This window comes from Naegleria gruberi (genome assembly GCF_000004985.1).
Source record: "Naegleria gruberi genomic scaffold NAEGRscaffold_21, whole genome shotgun sequence".
NCBI lineage: Eukaryota > Heterolobosea > Eutetramitea > Acrasida > Naegleriidae > Naegleria > Naegleria gruberi.
In genome coordinates, this window is record NW_003163306.1 from 100,239 (window position 1) to 118,025 (window position 17,787).

Here is a 17,787-nt window from a genome sequence, read left to right on the forward strand (position 1 = left end):
ATTATCCACTCAGTGGAATGCCTTCTGTGTGGTGCCAATTTCAATCTTGATTTTATGTTTCGTCATGTTGACGAGTTCATTAGTTTTTGGCTTTAGAAATATGATTCAATTTCCAAAACAACAAAAGAAGAGAAAGGAATTGAATAGAAAGGCGACTGTTGGTAATTTGAATAGTGATAAAGGTGATATGAGAAATGTTAGTGCTAATTCGTTTGTATTCGAAAGTGAAATGATTAGTTTGGGAAGAGAAGAGCAAGAACCTAATACTTTTGAACAATTGGGATCTATCGGATTGAATATTTTGAAAAAGACTGAAGAAAAACCAAGTACCACCTCATCAATTAATCAACCAATTCAGGTTGAAATTAGTAGAAACCTTTCGTCTTCCTCTGTGATGAATTCTTCAATGAAAAATCTCAAGACCATCAATACTACACCAGTTAGTTCACCTAATTTTTGGTCTCTCTACACTCCTCTTATCATTCTAATCACAATTTTATTAATTCTCTCCTTAATTTGCATCTGTATTGTAACAGCAATTTCAATTTACCAAGTTGACTATTTAACACAAAATATTCAAACATTTAATTTAGACAATTCACATCCTGAATGGACAAACACAAGAACCATGACTGAATCTTACGGATCCACCAAGACATACACTGAAACTCTTATCCAATTGACTTCATCTCAACAATCCAAAGCTCTCTATGGGTTGTACTCTGCCAATTCAACACTCCGCATTCTCCTCTTCAAGAATCAAAGCTTATATGATGAGTTTGATACATCCAACTCTATTAATTACTACTCTTCTGATGTAAAGGAGATTAACAAGACGAAACAGGGTGTTATTTTGAATTCATGGAAATTGTGGAATGGAAATTCAGATTCAAGCTCACAACAAACATTTCATTTGTTAATTCAGGTGGAGAATTCATCATCTGCTTATGAAGCAATATTCCACTTGATTGTTGAGGATGAAAACTATTCAAATGCTTCAAACTTTTTAGTTTTTGTGTGGATTTTAATTTTGGAAATTTTAGTGTGTTTGATAGTTTCGAATCAAATTTACTTGTCAATGATTTCTTACGATCCAACCAATAAGCAACTTTTCATTAGTGAGTGGACATCTCCTTTTACATTTTTCTCGTGTAAGAAAGAATCAGAAAGTGAAATTTCATCAAAGAAAGATGTTACAATAGAATTTAAGAATTTGAGTTTTCACAGTTTTGAGGGAAAACGAATTTTGAATAATATTTCAGGAAGAATTGAATCAGGAAAGTTGACAGCCGTGATGGGTTCAACAGGGAGTGGTAAATCAAGTTTCTTAACTGTGCTGAGTAAGAGAGCTCACTATGGAGTTCAAGAAGGAGAAATTAAACTAAATGGACGAATTCTTACAGAAAGTTTAAAGAAGGCCATTGGTTTTGTCCCTCAAGATGACATTATGATCTCAAGTTTACAAATCTGGGAAACTCTTATGTTCAGTTCCATCTACCGATCCATGACATCATTATTCTTTCCCCTGTTTCGAAAGGTCAAAGAAACTGCCGAAATGTTAAACATTCGCCACAAACTCTTCAGTACCATTGGTGATGTCAACAAGAAAGTCCTCAGTGGTGGAGAAAAGAAACGTCTCAATGTAGGCATTGAAATAATCAACGAATGTCAGGTCCTCCTCCTCGACGAACCAACAAGTGGCCTGGACAGTAAGCAAGCTCTTTTGTTGTGTAAAATTCTGGCCCAGAAAACAAAGAATGAAGGGTTGAATGTTATTTGCGTGATTCATCAGCCATCTGCTGAGATTTATGAAATGTTTGATGATTTGATATTGTTTAGGAATGGTGAGATGATTGCTCATGGAGATGCCAAGCAGATTGCAAGTAAATGTGCGAAGGATATTTTGCAAATTTCAGATAATTTTGAAAAGCAAGACGAAAGTGAGGGAAAGGAGAGTGAGGAGTATAATAATCCTGGAGATTGTGTGATTGCTGCCATGGATATAATGACAGCAGAACAGCAACAGGAACTGATTAGGATTCAACCCTCCCTCAGTAAGTTTAAACTTGATAAGGGTGGATATCAAAATGAAATGTCAAATTTCATTCCTGTTCCAAATGTGCCATTCTACATTCAAGGATTGGCATTCTTATTCAGAGGAGTACTCCAAATCTTCCATGAATTCTCATCATTTGCCACTGATCTCCTCATTAACACAATTAGTGGAATTTTCATTGGCGCCATTTTTGTTGGAAGTTTAAATTATAATGGTCAGAGTACTGAAGAAATTGCAAAGAAATGCCCAACTTATCTCTACTCGACATGTTCCCAGGCACAAGAGGATGATATTTCTGCATTTATTAGTATTTTGGTTCTTTCGATTAGTTTATCTTCAATACTGAGCTCTTTGAGTATTTTTGGAAGGGATAAGGTTGTGTTTCGTAGAGAATCTCAAAGTGGACTCAATTCATTGGTTTACTTTTTGGTGAAGGATGTGATGGCATTTATTCCAATTAGTTTGGCTTCATTCTTTTTCACAATTTCTAGTTATTATTTGGCTAGTCCAAAAGGATCGCTGGTTGACTATTTTAAACTGAACTTTCTGATAACTGCCACAACTTATCCGATTGGATATATCATTTCCATAGCGATGAGGACTGAGATCTCTCAGATCGCTTCTGGCTTAGTTGTGTTCGTTGTGTATTTATTCTCCGGTGTAACTCCAACTATTCCTGAAATAAGTAGTTTCTATTTTCCTTATTCCTGGCTTCCACACTTTTCCTTTTTGAGATATGCAAATGAGATATTATACTTGAATGAGTTGAAAAATTATTCATCCTACGGCAAGAGTGTTGAGTCGAAAGGTTACATTATGGAAATGATTGATGTGAATATGATGTTCATGGTTTCGTTTGCTTTCTTTTTCCATATTTTGGCAGCTGTTGTGTTGTGGCAATCTGTACCTGGTTCTTATGTTAGCATTTGGACTAGTTTGATTAAGAGTAAGGTTACTTTATTCATTCAAACTATTAGAAATCTAAAAAACAAGACGAGCAAAAATTCCTAATATAATGCAAAGATACCATACCACTAGTGTAATGTAATTATTAAACAATTATTATTATTATCTAATTGAGTAAAATCTTGGTTGTAGACTATCAGAAATAAACAAAATCAAACTGATGCAAATCTTGGCTTTCCAAAATGAGAATATTCATAAATACTTTTCTCTGACTCCCACTTTCCAAAAAAATCACCAATAGCAACTTTGATAATTGTAAATATCGGTTTGAGTCTTCAATGTCAGACAATTTTTTTCTTCTTCCTCATTATCCTCGGATCAGAATTGTCGTAATTTTTTGATTTTCTTTGTGACTATTAAATAACAAACAATAAGCAGATACGTTCATGTAGGTTGGCGGGAAAAGTTTGGCGCCAATAATTTACATTTCCATTCATTTTTAAAACAATTTAAAAAAATGTCTTTTGGGCGCTACAACCAAACCTACCAAGAAGAGGAGGAAGATAGAATTGGAGACGTGGAAGAGGAGGAAGCCGACGAAGAAGAAGAAGAGGAAGGAGGTTTTGGAAATCCATATGATGATACTTCATTTGAGGATACTAGTCATTCAAAGCAATCCCCTTCATCATCATCACAAAATAATGCAAGAAGTGTCTACTCTCCAAGTGCTAGTTATAATAGTATCCCTAATCAGAGTTCAACATCGTTTAATGCCTCATCTTCAACAATGAATGGTTCGTTATTTACGAGTTCTCACACCAAATTGCCACCAGTCAATGGAGCAACACCAGCATCAACAACACCAACTAATTATCAAACCAATATCGATCTAAGAAATAGCAATGTTACTAACAAGGAGAATATTAACAATTCTTATGAAGCAACATCGGCTAGGAGTGATCGTTCTACTTACAAGCCATTTACTTATAATCCTCTTCCTTACCCAACTTCTGCCCACACCCCTTCCACAAATCAACCTCAATCTGTTCCCTACCCTTATGAACCACATGCCCCTCCATCCATTCACTCTGATAGATCTCTCAAGAGAAAGGAATCATCGGATGAATTATTTGAGGTGATGAATCATCACCACAATGATGTCAACAACACATCAACAGATTACTTTACAAATCGCCCAAGAAGTGCTGGGAGACCTTCATCTGCCTCTACGCGTCCTTCAAGTGCAGGCTCTACTAGGTCAAAAGTTAATCCCTCTCAATACAAGCTCTCACACATCCCAACACCTAAGCAATTTCCAATTGCCTCTTCAAGAAGCACCAATAGTGTTTTAGAGAAGAATACACTCTCTAAAAAACAAGTTGTACAAAATTATTTATCTACTGCAAACAAGAGTATGAAAAAGAGAACAATTCCTACCAACTTTTTCAAAGATCCAGAAGGAATGTATATGGATTTGCAAGAATTAAGACAAGAGGTCGCTATACTAAGAAGAGATAATCAATCACTAAGGACAGCTGCTCAAAAATCAGAAGCTGACAGTACTAGAAAACAAAAGCAAGTGGAGGAGCTACTGAGAGCTCATGCCCTTGTCGAAACTAAGGGAACAAGATATGAGAATCTTTTCAAGGAAGTCAATGTAAGTACAATATTAGAGACTCGAATTTAACTCGAAAATTATAGCTTGTGAAGAGCTTGAAATCAAGAATAAGAGAACTTGAAAAGAACCTAAGTGAAAAGGAAAATGAGTTCCAAAGAATTAAATTGGACAGTAGATACACCAGAGTGAGAGAATTGGAAACTGAATTAAAGGCATACTATACTGAATCAAGAAGACTTCAAAAGGTTGTGGAAGATTTGGAATTGGAAAAGCAGGAACTTGAAGTGATTGATGAGGAAAATGAAAAATTAAGTCGCCAAAACGTGAAACTAAGAGAACTAATTGTAAAAATGAAACAAGTTCAAGATTATTATAAGGAACAAAACGAGTCCATTTCTGAAGAGTTGAGATATGTGAGAGACAATAATGGTGCTTCATCTAGGTTATCAGCGCAAGAACATCAAATTGATGACATGTCCAGAACGATACATGAACTCAATGAAAGGTTGTCAGAGTATGATCAACAATTGACAGATACAAAGAAAGCAAATGCAGAACTGCAAAGCATTAGTGATGGAATTCAATTTGATAACAACTCTCTGAGGAAAGAGAACAATGACATGAAAAAAGCAATCGAAGAACAAAAACAAAATTACGAAAGAAAACTCGCAGAAAAAGATAATGCTATTACAGAGCTGGGCAAACAGCAGGAATCATATTCACATCTCAGATCGAGTGTGGTGACTGTAGAACAGAGAGTGACAGAGAAGGAGAAGGAATGTCAATTCCTTACTGCCACACTTAAGGAAAAGACCGATTTGTTAAGTGCCAAGAATCAAGAAATTCTAACACTAAGAAGCAAGATGGAAGGTGTTGAAGAGCAAAATAATACCCTCATGACCAAATTCAAAGACATGAAAACAATGAATCTCAAATTGTTGGATGAAGTGGCAAATTTACAAAACAAGCTTGCCAATTCAGCCATGAACACTCCTCCACCAGTGCCAATCCAACCTGTGCATAGCAGTGCTCACGAACAACCAGCCTATGAAGATGTTATTGATCCTGTTGATCTCGTTGAATCACCAGAAATTAACTATTGCCCTCCAGAACCAATTGAGGAAGAGGAAGGACTACAACAACCTGAACAACATTCATCAGTCCCGCAAGTGGAACCATCAAATGATACTCCAAACAATGTACAAGAGGTTGAAGAAGAAGAGGAACAACAACAAGACGATGACATTGGAGGAAATTACAGTTTTGAGGATGAGACAGAAGATCAAGAAGAGTCAATTTACGATGCGGCAGCAACAAAGATTCAGAGATGTGCCAGAAGGTTCTTGGGAAGAAGAAGAAGGCAGAGAATAATATCAGATCGAGAGCAATTAAGACAAGAACAAGAACTTCAAGCACAACCAGAAGAATCAACGAATTATGAAGAAGAGCAACACCAACCTGTAACTGTTTTGGAAGAGTCCTATCAAGAAGAACCGTCATTTGAAGAAGACCACCATGGTGGTGCAACATATGATGAGTTTGGAGGAATGGTTGACCATGACGAGCATGATTATTATGGAACTGGTGATTCATTTGAAATGCAAGAAGATCAACACGAACCAATTAACTTTGATGACGATGATAGAAGCGAGGAACACAATTTCAATGATGATAACTTTGATGACAATCACTACGATCATCACGATAGCTATGGTGATGATGAGTGGTAAAATAAATATTATTAATTCACTAGCTCTGTAATTTTTGAGGAACAATTAATCTAAAATACAAATTACATTTAGAATAAATAATTGGTGTTTATATAATACAGAGAAGAGAATTTTAACTTTGGTTTTCTTCGTTAGAACATGCATGTTCAGTATAACCGCGAGAATACCAATCCTTTCTTGCCTTCTTGTGATCTTCCACAGTTCTGACCTTTCTAACAAATGGATTATATCCATCTGTAGTAATATAGTTCCATAAAACTCCAGACCAAGAGTCCAAGTGATACATTTCCTGTACTTCTGATGAGTACTTATCATTTGAGTTGTCACCCTCTCTCTTCATACCAATAACATCCTCGAAACCATAATATTCAGGAGCAATGTGTCTCAAGAGTGGCAATTTGGTACATGGAATTCTTGGGAAATCGTGATGTTCATTATGATAACCAACATTGAACATGAACCAGTTAGCAGGTCCATAGTATGAGTATGTTTCTTGTCCAGTCTTAGTCAACCAATGTTCAGAAATAAAGTGACCAGACAATGGATGAAGACCCAAACCAAAGAGAGTAGCAATCAAACAATAAACAAGAGCTCTATAACCCCACATCATGACCAGAACTGAATCAAAAGTCAAAGTTACAACAATATTCAAAATTTCCCACTTGTTTGGAACCTTTGGAGAGACAAGTAATGGTTTGATACCATAAATCAAACCCAAAAAGATAATGTGAAGAATTTTCATGATTGGACCTCTCACATATCTGCCTTCATACTTGGTTGTGATATCAGCATCCAAACCAGGCACACCCAAATACAAATGATGTTCACTATGATATCTATTCGAAATGAATCATCACATTGTATTTTGATGATGATTTCAAAAACAGAGAAAGCCGCCAATAATAACGAAAGTGCGGATTAAATCGTTAATATGTTTTCAAGTGCAAATGAAATCAATAAGCGTAATTGATTAGTTGTTGTCCGCAATTTTCGTAATAAGCGTTTGGACAAATGAACCGGTATTTAAGCGCAGGTGTTGTTTTTCATCACCGCCAATCACAGATTTTTGCAAGTCAAAAGTATAAAGCAATTGAAAAGATAATTAATAATCAAATTGAATTGAGAATGAATAACTTACCTCTTGAAGGTCATTGCAGAAGGAATGCCCATTGATAAATTGCAAAAGATTGCAAAGTAATAATTGTGTTCTAACTTTTCAAAACACATCCTAATTAGTAGAAATGAGTCGTTGGAAAATCATCATCATCATTGCAGAGTAGTAGTATGCATATTCATGAAAATGACCATCATCACACGATTAAAACAAACCAATTATCCAATAAACTTACCCATGTGTAATTTCATGAATAGCAACTGTCATTGATTGAACAAAGGCACCACCAATAAGCCAAGCAGTCGGAATCAGCAACCACCAACTTCTATCCTTAACCAAGTAGCAAATTAAAAAGTGGAGAAGGACGAAAAAGATGCATTGCCACTTTGTTTCTGGATCATAGCCGAACAGTTTTTCAATTTGTGGATACTTCTTTAGCATTTCATACTTTCTTCTAAGATGAGGTTCTTCCTTGTTTGTCCAGACAAAATCATTTCTATTGAGAAGGTCTGGTTCAATGGTTGAGTAAGCATCCTGCGATGGAACCTTTTCTATGGCAGGCGTTGAAGGTGTTGATGAGGTTGATGAGGCTCTCATTGAAATTTCTTATTAGTATTTGAAATGTAAGCTGTTTGAATATGAAGTGAGTTGTGAATGATGATAACCAATCTATCAGCAGTTAGTGAGAAGTATTTGTGCTGTCTTACTTCAAAAGTCACCTGAATGTTTGGTTTTTTTTCAAATTGATTTCCTTCATCCAACTACCCTGTGTTGTGGATTATTTATGGACAATAACAAAAGAGAGACTATTGTCTTGGGACGTAAGTTTCCTTCATTGTCCTCTTCAGTGTCGTTCTTTCCTTGAAGCTCTCAAATGCGCCGGTGCAAGGAAGTTTTGATTTTCAAGTGGTCGCTTAATATTTAGTGCGGTCGAGCATGAGAGAAGTGAGCGCATATTTGAGGAGCGAGGAATTTGTCATGTTTAATTTTCAAATACCGACGTTTTCATTTGGCGTTGTAAACGGATTTTGGAATGTTGCTTGGTTGACGAAGGATATTGGAATCAAATGATTAATATTTGGTGTTCCTTTTGATCAATGGAAGAAAGGAAGTATCATGTTGATGATTTTCTGAATCAATTTCAATGTTGGAAGAAGGATTTGAGGTTGATGTATTTTTTGTGCAGAGAAGGCAAGACATTGATACATAATGGCTTTAAGCTAAATTTGAAAAATAGTCCTGCTTTGTAAAGGTGTACTAAAATGTCAAGGTTTATGTGACAACTACAGTTGGAAGACTTCCATTTTACGTGAGACAAAAGGATATGACCGTTTAAAATGTGAAATAGAAATTACGCTGTTGTATGAATGGTAAATAGAAATAAGCGTCCAGTGTTTGTGATCTTTATTGAAGGTTCTTAATGAATGAGTTTTCATAAGCATACCAATCTTCATCTTTGGATGCATAAGTTTCATCATCTAAATAACCAGCACCCTTGAAGGATCTATAGTATGGAATTTCACCAACAACACGTTCCTTTTCATCATACAACTTTTTAGTCCAGAACTTACTGGCCAAAGTCTTGTCCAATTTGGCACCTCTGAGTCCAATATTTTGTTTACAAATTTCCAAACAACCACCATTCATACTAATGTTGGTTCTAATCTTTTGTCTGTATTCACCAAGCTTGGCATCCTTAGTGAAAGGTTTTGGATAGTATGACAAATGTTCTCTGAGTTCAGCAAACTCTTCACATTCATCCATGAGAGCTCCAGTTCTATCCTTACCACTCTTGCAATTGTAGTGAATTTGTTCACCAATAATAAAGGACAAGAGAACAACTCTAACTGGAATAGCATATGGATCTCCGACTTTAACTTCATCAGATTCCATAATACCTTGATTGAATTTTTCATGTTGCTTGGAGTGGTACAAATTCTTGAGAGAACCAAACAGTTCATACATGTCTCTTTCCAAATTACAAAATTCGTAATATTCTTGCCAGTGAGGAATAGGAGGAAGTTGAGGTTGTGAAGCTCTTGCATTGGATACGCTTGTATACAAACTCTTCAAAAAATGTTGCTCCAATTCTATCAATTCGTCATAACTATTCTCCCATTTAAGGTCAATATTGTGAATCTTATCAATCATAGAGTCCATATCGTTAACCAAGAACATAATATCTTTCAAGTAGGTAAATTCAACAGAGGTAATGTCATCAAACTTTGGCAACCATTTTTCGTTAATTCTCTTTTCCAATTCTTTTTGTTTCTTTTGCAAATCAAATTCTAAAGGAGTCAATTCTCTGATAGCAGCTGCATGTTTTTCTCTCATTACAGCATAGACATTATTAATTCTTGTCAACTTGTTGACCAATGCTTGAACATACATGTTACCATCTCTAGAGTTTGTGAAAATACCAGTAATATAATTCATGATTGCACCTCTGATAGTATTCTTATATTCACCGAGAGCAAGCATAAATCTTTGAACCTTCTTTTCAAATTGTCTAATACCAAATTGTCTACAATTAACTGATCTTTGAATACCAACACCACACTTGAATGTCTTGATAATAACATTGACACCAAAGTTCAAAAGACAAGGTTCATGGAAAATAATAGGCATGTCAATAGGTGGTTGTCTATCGTATAAATCTACAAGTACAGATGGTAACAAGTTATTTTGAAGTACATGATAAATAGCACCTTGATGTTCCATAACTTGTCTGTCTTCTCTGTTTTGAACAAATGAAGGAGTCAAGAGACTGATTGTAGTGAATGGAATCTTGAGTGGTTCTTGTCTTTGTTTGAGTCCTTCTAATTCTTCTCTGGTAAATCTCTTTACATGATTTACTGCCATGGCCTTGAGCATTGTCTTGGCATTTTCAATGGCAATAGCTTGTCTTTGCTTCTTATCTTGTAACTTGTAGGCTGGGAAAGAACCTGATCTCATCATTTCTAAAATAACTCTTCCTCCCTTAAGGTAGACACTCTTGTAAGGATTAATTAGACCTTCTCTGTGTCTGTCGCGAGATGTCTTCAAGCCCTCATTAGTGAACGAATAAGAGTCAAACAATTTGTTAATTGGAATTTGAACAGAATATGAAAGGGAGGCTTCTTGTTTGTTAACTGTAATATCATTCTTATCGAGAGAGATATCAACTGCTCTATTTTTGACAAAGTACAATTCTTGTACCATGATTTTTCTTGGTTTGGAGCTCATAGTAAAGCCAAATGCCAATCTAAAAGCATCAAAAACATCATTCATAGATGATTTGAAGAATGATGCCATTGATTGAAGATTTGAAACATCCTTATCAGACATTTTCATCTTGGTTTTCAATAAATTAGACATTTCCATATTAGATTCAAGCAACAATCGTACAATTTGTCTCTTGAAGGATAAAATCAAATGTTCAAACTTTTTCTTATCATTAAAATCAATTTCATCGAAAGGACTCACATAAAGCTCAGAACAGAAGTAGGTGAAAATCTTGTGGGCTTGGGAAAATCTATTGAAGGCATTCTTACCAATATTACTGCATTCAGCTTCGATTACTCTATATTTGATATCTGGGAATGTAATTTTAACTTCTTGAATTAATTCCAAAATGTAACGTTGAGCAACAGATAGTAAAAGATCACCATAAGCTTGAAGATGATATCTTTGAGTACTCAAAAAGACATCTTCATCAATAAATCTATTAAAACTCAACTCATTTGTCTCATAACCAAGAATCTTTTGTGACTTGTCAAGTTGGAATGGCTTTGTTGTTTGTGTGGCCTCGTACAAGAGTTTTGATACAATAACCCAGAAATTAAGGGCCATTCTTCTTGGTCTAACTGAGAATTGGTTTGGATTGAGTGGAGGAGGAATGTTCTTCTTTCTTTCCTCTTCCAACATTTCTAATTCTCTTCTCTTTCTCTCTTCCTCTTCTTCTTGAAGTCTTCTCTTTCTTTCCTCTTCTTCAATTTGTTGTTGGAGATAGAGTTCATATTGGGTCCAATCTTGTGGATCTTCTGTTATTGTTACATAGTTTACAAAATCTACATTGCTTAATTTAATTCTCTCATTAAGCTTTTCCTTGTAGTCATTACATTTTTCTTCATTGCTTAAATAGGTTTCAACGAGATGCCAATAAAAGTTATTATTATTTGTTCCATCTTCAAATTCAGAAACATCAATTTCTGATTCATCATTAATCAAACGATCCAATATTACTCTTCTTCCCCTGTTGAGCCATTCATTAAATTTAATTCTAATGTTATCTTCAATTTCAGATGCTACAAAATCAGTAATTTCTGGTATTGGAGTATTGCTAACAACAGATACCCATCTACTGTCAATTTTTGGAGGATTTTGGAAGTCAATATTATTGGCATTGTGAGGATCAAATGCAGTGAGTGCATATTGAATAACACTACTATATGGGAAAAATTGTTCATACTTGATAGCCAATCCAGGATCAGGTCGTTTGAAAACTTCAAATGTGAATGGATCAAGATATGGTATCAAATCATCAGTTTGGTTGACTGTCATTTTGAGATTATATTTTCCAGGGAGTGGGAAATGAACCTCAACTTCATATTCTCCATTTTGGAAGTCATTAATAACGACCTGATTCTTTAAATTGTTAATAACAACTCCTTCCTCAGAAATGAAGGAAAATTCTGGATAGAATTTATCTCCACCACGAGTACAATAATTTCCAAATTGATCTCTAGCATAGATTTTGAATTTGATTCTTTGACCTTCAAAGAATGGACCTTGCATTTGTTCGTACTCGTCTACCACTTCACAATTCTTACCATATGCTTCACCAGGCACAACCCTAACAGGTTTAATGCTAGGATGTGTAAGTTTCAATTTACCATCCAACTTGATATCAATATTATATTTACCAATAATTTCTGGCACAAAATCAACCTTATAAATTCCATTTCCAAGATCTGTTACTGTTCCCTGGATAGTTTCTTCTGGATCATTGTCATTTTCCTTAATTCTTGTTAGTGTTACAGTGAAAACCTCTCCACCAGTTGTAATATCATCACCATTTTGGTCTTTGGCAACTATTTCAAATGTGTTGACCTTTCCTACAATAGCAGTTTGACAACCTCTGCCTCTTATTATACATTGTTCTGGGTCTATCATTTCCAGATCGCCTTCAATTGTTATATTGTCTTGCTTTATAGGTTTGATGTCTAATTTGGCACCAACTTTTAATTTGTTGAATCTGTCCAATAGCGATGAAGCCTTGTTAACAGGTTTTTGTTGTTTTGGTGTTACTTGTTGTTCTTCATCCTCTGGTTGTTTAAAATTAAAGTTTAGCTTTATATCCACGTTTCTTTGTTCCAACTTTTTAAATTCTTGTTCTACCCTATCAAGTTTAGATTTTGAAAACTTTAATCCAGATTTTGACAAGTCTTGTATTCTCTTAGAAGCATCAATTCTTCCTGATTTCCACAAAAAGTGAGCCAAAGCATGAATGCAGTGGACCACCTTGGTAATATTCTTCCTTTCCCATAAATCTGTTCTTATTGTTATTGAAAAGTTAATAACAAAATACTAACCTGGTGTAGAAAATTGATAAATGGAAGGGAAGTTAATCTTCTCACAACAATCTTGGAAATTGTTGATATTATCTGTTGACATCATGAAAGCTAATTTACTTTCCAAATTAACATTCTTGTGATACTTTTTCATGGTATTCTTCTCTGTGAATACTTCTGAAAGTCTACACAATACAATACCATTACGTAATTGATCGAAAAAGTCTACATTTCTAGCCTCTGCTTTTTCAGCGTTTGATGATGAAGTTGAATAATTATAGCCTTGTTTCAAGTCTTCCGAAACATCCTCATCATCCATATCATCGAAGAAGATTTGTTCATCTAACATGTCTTCAATCCACCTCTTTGCTGTTGTAATATTAATAATTAATAATAACATGATTAGTAACAAAAGCAATCAACATGACAAGTCACCAATTGATCATTAGTTAAATAATCATAAAATTTTCACTACTAACCTTCCTCTTGTCTTAACAAAAATTCATATGCTCTAAATTCAGTGATTGTGGCTTGAATATTGGATTTTCCTTCTTCACCAATTCCTTGAAAGGTAGGACGTTGGTATGTTTGCCAAGCTTTGGATGCGTTCTTCATAATTTCTCTTTCGGTTGGTTCATCAGATGTTGTTGATGTTGATGTTGTAGTATTATTATTACTATTATTTGTTCCTCTATTTAAAGAAGGAACTGGAGGTCGATTATTAGATCCACCATTGGTATTAGGAGGTGGAAATCTGACCATTGTTGTTTTGGGTGGACTGTTGGTATTTTCTTTTGATGATTTAAAATGTTCATTAGAATGAAGTCGTATTGGTTTTGAATCAAATTAGAACCAAAGGTAAAAGGAACAGCGTTTGATATTACATAAACAACAAACTGATAGTCCTCGTATACGAATGGACAGTAGCCATGTAAAGCAAAAAGGAATTATTGATTTTTATTGTCAAGCAAATGTTCTAGTTGGGAACATGTTTCCTGCGCTTTTTGGGTTTCAATTTGATTTTGAGAAAGTTTGTCTTCAATTTGTTGCTTAACTTCTGGTGGAAGATTTGGATGCACTTGTTTGAGATATTTGGCTTTTACAGAGGCAAGTTGTTCAATCTTCTTTTGCCACTTTTCAATCTCCTTTTCTAATTGGAACTCATCTGGTAAAACAAGTTGAGTCATTACTGTTCCTTGAGGAGTGGAGAATGCAGTTGCTGTAAGATAGAGTGTATGTTTGTGTTTCTTAGATTCTTCTTCAGTTATAAATTTGATTGAGGTGAATTTGGTGAGGGTTTGAATAATCTTAATGTCATTCTCTGAAAGATTGAAAGCAGTTGTGGAAGATCCTTGATAGAAAATATAGGCAGTCAACTCGGATTTGGATGGTAATTGAAGATTTTGTTTCATAGATCTTAATTGTTGTACAATTTGGAGAATCTTGTCCATCTTTTCTGTAATTAGTTGTTTGGATGATCCAATTTCAAGAATTGAACCAATTTCATCAGCAGTGAATGAGGTTGGATAGGAACATTCCAAAATACTACTGGTTGGAATGTAGCTAGAGTTCTTATTAGACAACTTGGCATAGAGAGCATTGTTTTCTCCATTCAAAGGGCAACAATGATACAACTCTTCAGTTATGAATGGCATGTAAGGATGTAAGAGTTTTAAAACAGTAACTAAACAATAATTTAGGGTGTGGAGAGTATTTTCGATAAGTGGAGTCATTGTGTTAGAACTGTGGAGAATTGGCTTGACAATTTCTAGGTAATTATCACAGAATTGATAGATGAAGAATTGATAAATAGAGGTACAACCATCACTAAACATAAAGTTATCAATGGAATTTCTGGTAACATCAATTGTTTCACTGAGATTGAGTAAAATCCATTGATTTTGAAGTACTTGTTGCGATTTTTCAAGACTTGCAAAGGATTTCAACAATAATTCAGACAAGTTTTCATCATTTCCTGGTACGCTATAGTTGAATCTCTCAAAGTGGGATAAGCAAAATCTTGCAGATTGCCAAATCTTATTACACAAATGTCTATTGGATTGAGCACGCATAACATCCAAATTAATTTGTCTTCCTTGTTGAGTGTATTGAATGAGAGTAAATCTGAGTGCATCAGTTCCACATTGAGGAATACCATTAGGGAATTCTTGTTGAACACCTTGTAAGGCTTTCTTCATTTCTTGTTTGGTAATGTTTGTATTCTTTTCAATGCCTCTCTTTAAATCTTCAAAGGTGGTTCCTTTTATCATATCAATAGGGTCAATTACGTTACCAAGACTTTTAGACATCTTTCTGCCTTGTTTGTCTCTAACCATAGAGTGGAGGTAAATTTCATTGAAGGGTTTTTCCTTATTATCGGACAAGTAAGTGCAAAGCATGACCATTCTTGCAACCCAAAAGAAGAGAATGTCACTTCCTGTTTCCATGACAGAACTAGGATATCTGTAATCCAAGTCCTTGAGTACATTTTCACTTCTTGAAGGCCATCCAAAGGCTGCCAATGGATAAAGTCCAGATGAGAACCAAGTATCCAAAACGTCTTCATCTTGTTCCAATACAAAGTTAGAGAAATTTGGAACGTTCTTTTGAAGGATAGAAATGGCTTCTTCCTCCTTATGGGCTACAATCCAAATATTTTCAATGTTTGAAGAATTCTTATTGGAATATTCCATAATGAACGATTTTTCCTTTCTGAGTTCCTCCATTAAAGGTTCCAATTTGGAAAGGTCTCCAACCAATTTAAAGGCAGGAATTCTGTGACCCCACCACAATTGTCTTGAAATACACCAATCATGAATATTTTCGAGCCAGTTATTCCATGTGGTCTTGTGATAGGATGGATGGATTAAAATTTCATTATTGTTGACAAGGTCGAGGGCTTTCTTTGCCAAACTGTCACATTTAACAAACCACTGATTGAGTAACATTGGTTCGAGAATGTCCTTGGATCTTGAACAGATAGGGAGTTCCATTTCGTGATCTTGTTCAGAAATGAAAAGTTCCATATCTTTAAGTTTGTCTACTAACAATTTTCTAACAATAAATCTATTCTTACCAGAAAATTCTACTGGTACTTGATCATTCAAAGAACCATCCTTATTGAGAATGGTAATAAATTCCAAACCATGACGTTTTCCACATTCAAAATCTTCAAATGAATGAGCTGGGGTAATCTTAACAGCACCTGTACCAATTTCCATATTTACCAATTTTTCATCACAAATAATTGGTACAGCTCTCTTTGAATCGAATGGATGCAAAATGAACTTGTTATGGAAGTTTTTGTATCTTTCATCTTCTGGATGAATGGCAACAGCAGTATCTCCAAGCATGGTTTCCAATCTTGTTGTACTGACATTAATGTATCCAATAATTTCTGTACTACCAGGAGATGAAATAACTGGGTATTTAAAGGTGTGCATTACACCAAAGTCAAATGATTTTTCTTCACAACTTGGAACCATTACTTTAGTCTTTTTCTTGAGTGAAATATATTCCACTTCAATATCCGAAATTGCTGTATTTAATTGAGGACACCAATTGACAAGTTTGGCATCTCTGTAAATGAGACCATCCCTTGCTAATCTTACAAAACATTCAAGAACAGCACTTGAAAATTGAGCATCCATAGTAAAGACTTTTCTACTCCAATCAGTCATGGAACCCATAGCCTTCATTTGATTATCAATTCTATTGCCATACTCTTCCTTCCATGACCAAACTCTCTTTAAAAATTCCTCTCTTCCTAAATCGTGTCTGGTCTTTCCTTCCTCTTTAGCAATTTTCTTTTCCACAGCAACTTGTGTTGAAATACCAGCATGGTCAACACCAGGAACCCACAATACATTGTATCCATTCATCTTTTTATATCTACAAAGTGAGTCTTGAATAGAGGCAGTGAGAGCATGTCCAATGTGAAGACTTCCTGTCACATTAGGAGGTGGAAGTAAAATTGTATATTGTGGTTTTGTTGTTGAATCCTCTCCTTTGAATAATCCTTTTTCTTCCCACCATGAATACCAATCCTGTTCGACACGAGATGGATCAAATGATGAAGTGAGGATTCTATTCAATTTTGTTGTTGATGATTCCTCCGAAGAATTGGTTTCATCTTGTATGTTGTTATAGTGAAAATTTCTATATTGTTGTTGATGAACAGAAGAGATTCCTAATTGTTTCATCAATCCAAATTTTTTGTTTTGATTATTTGGTGTGGCTTGTTTGATGGTAATCCTCTTTAGCATTTTTGTTTGTTGTGATAATTTTAATGAATAGAGATGAGAAGTGTAAAAAGCTTGATTTCAGAGATGATGAAGATAACAGAGATTGCTAGGTTTGAAGGACTCTTGTTTGAATTGATTAAGGAAGAGATGCTTTCCTTATTATTATTGCCTAGTATCTTTAACTGTGAACAAGAAATTGAACTGACTTTAAATTGTCAAAAAGTGAAAATACAAAAAAGATAATGATTGTTCCAACTAGATTTTTACCAACCAATTAACAACTTGGTTGACTAAACTGATTCTATTTTAAACTGGTTCATTGAATTTTAACATTGTGTTGTATGAAAAGAAAATTTTCCCGCCCAATGGTTGTACAAAATTAATCAAAAAAAATGCCAGAGTTTATTACCACCGATAAACGATTGGATTGGCTCTATGAAAAAATAGCGGATGCCTTCCATATGGATAAGGAAACAATAGCTTCAGTGGGAAGATCAAAAGAAAATATAGGACTAATACAATCATTCCTTGATGGAAAAGGAGCAAAGTGTCTCCTTTGGTTCTTCT

At 34.9% G+C, this 17,787-nt stretch overlaps 4 protein-coding genes across 4 annotated transcripts; 1 reads left to right on the plus strand and 3 right to left on the minus strand.

Annotated features, from left to right (window-relative positions):
• Nucleotides 1-64: 64 nt before the first annotated feature.
• On the plus strand, nucleotides 65-3,067 carry NAEGRDRAFT_48707 (uncharacterized protein; the record flags this gene model as incomplete). The annotated part of the gene is made up of 1 exon (XM_002677631.1): nucleotides 65-3,067. The coding sequence occupies one exon, from the start codon at nucleotides 65-67 to the stop codon at nucleotides 3,065-3,067; it is 3,003 nt and encodes a 1,000-aa protein (XP_002677677.1).
• A 3,355-nt stretch (nucleotides 3,068-6,422) lies between these two features.
• On the minus strand, nucleotides 6,423-8,021 carry NAEGRDRAFT_33242 (uncharacterized protein; the record flags this gene model as incomplete). Its single annotated transcript, XM_002677737.1, has 3 exons — nucleotides 6,423-7,146; nucleotides 7,449-7,538; nucleotides 7,660-8,021. 3 exons carry the CDS (start codon nucleotides 8,019-8,021, stop codon nucleotides 6,423-6,425), a joined length of 1,176 nt encoding a protein of 391 aa, XP_002677783.1.
• Nucleotides 8,022-8,828: 807 nt separating this feature from the next.
• On the minus strand, nucleotides 8,829-13,738 carry NAEGRDRAFT_79553 (ras GTPase-activating-like protein IQGAP3; the record flags this gene model as incomplete). The annotated part of the gene is made up of 3 exons (XM_002677738.1): nucleotides 8,829-12,955; nucleotides 12,998-13,345; nucleotides 13,456-13,738. The coding sequence occupies 3 exons, from the start codon at nucleotides 13,736-13,738 to the stop codon at nucleotides 8,829-8,831; spliced, it is 4,758 nt and encodes a 1,585-aa protein (XP_002677784.1).
• A 185-nt stretch (nucleotides 13,739-13,923) lies between these two features.
• NAEGRDRAFT_48710 (valyl tRNA synthetase) lies at nucleotides 13,924-17,241 on the minus strand (the record flags this gene model as incomplete). The annotated part of the gene is made up of 1 exon (XM_002677739.1): nucleotides 13,924-17,241. One exon carries the CDS (start codon nucleotides 17,239-17,241, stop codon nucleotides 13,924-13,926), a length of 3,318 nt encoding a protein of 1,105 aa, XP_002677785.1.
• Nucleotides 17,242-17,787: the final 546 nt, after the last annotated feature.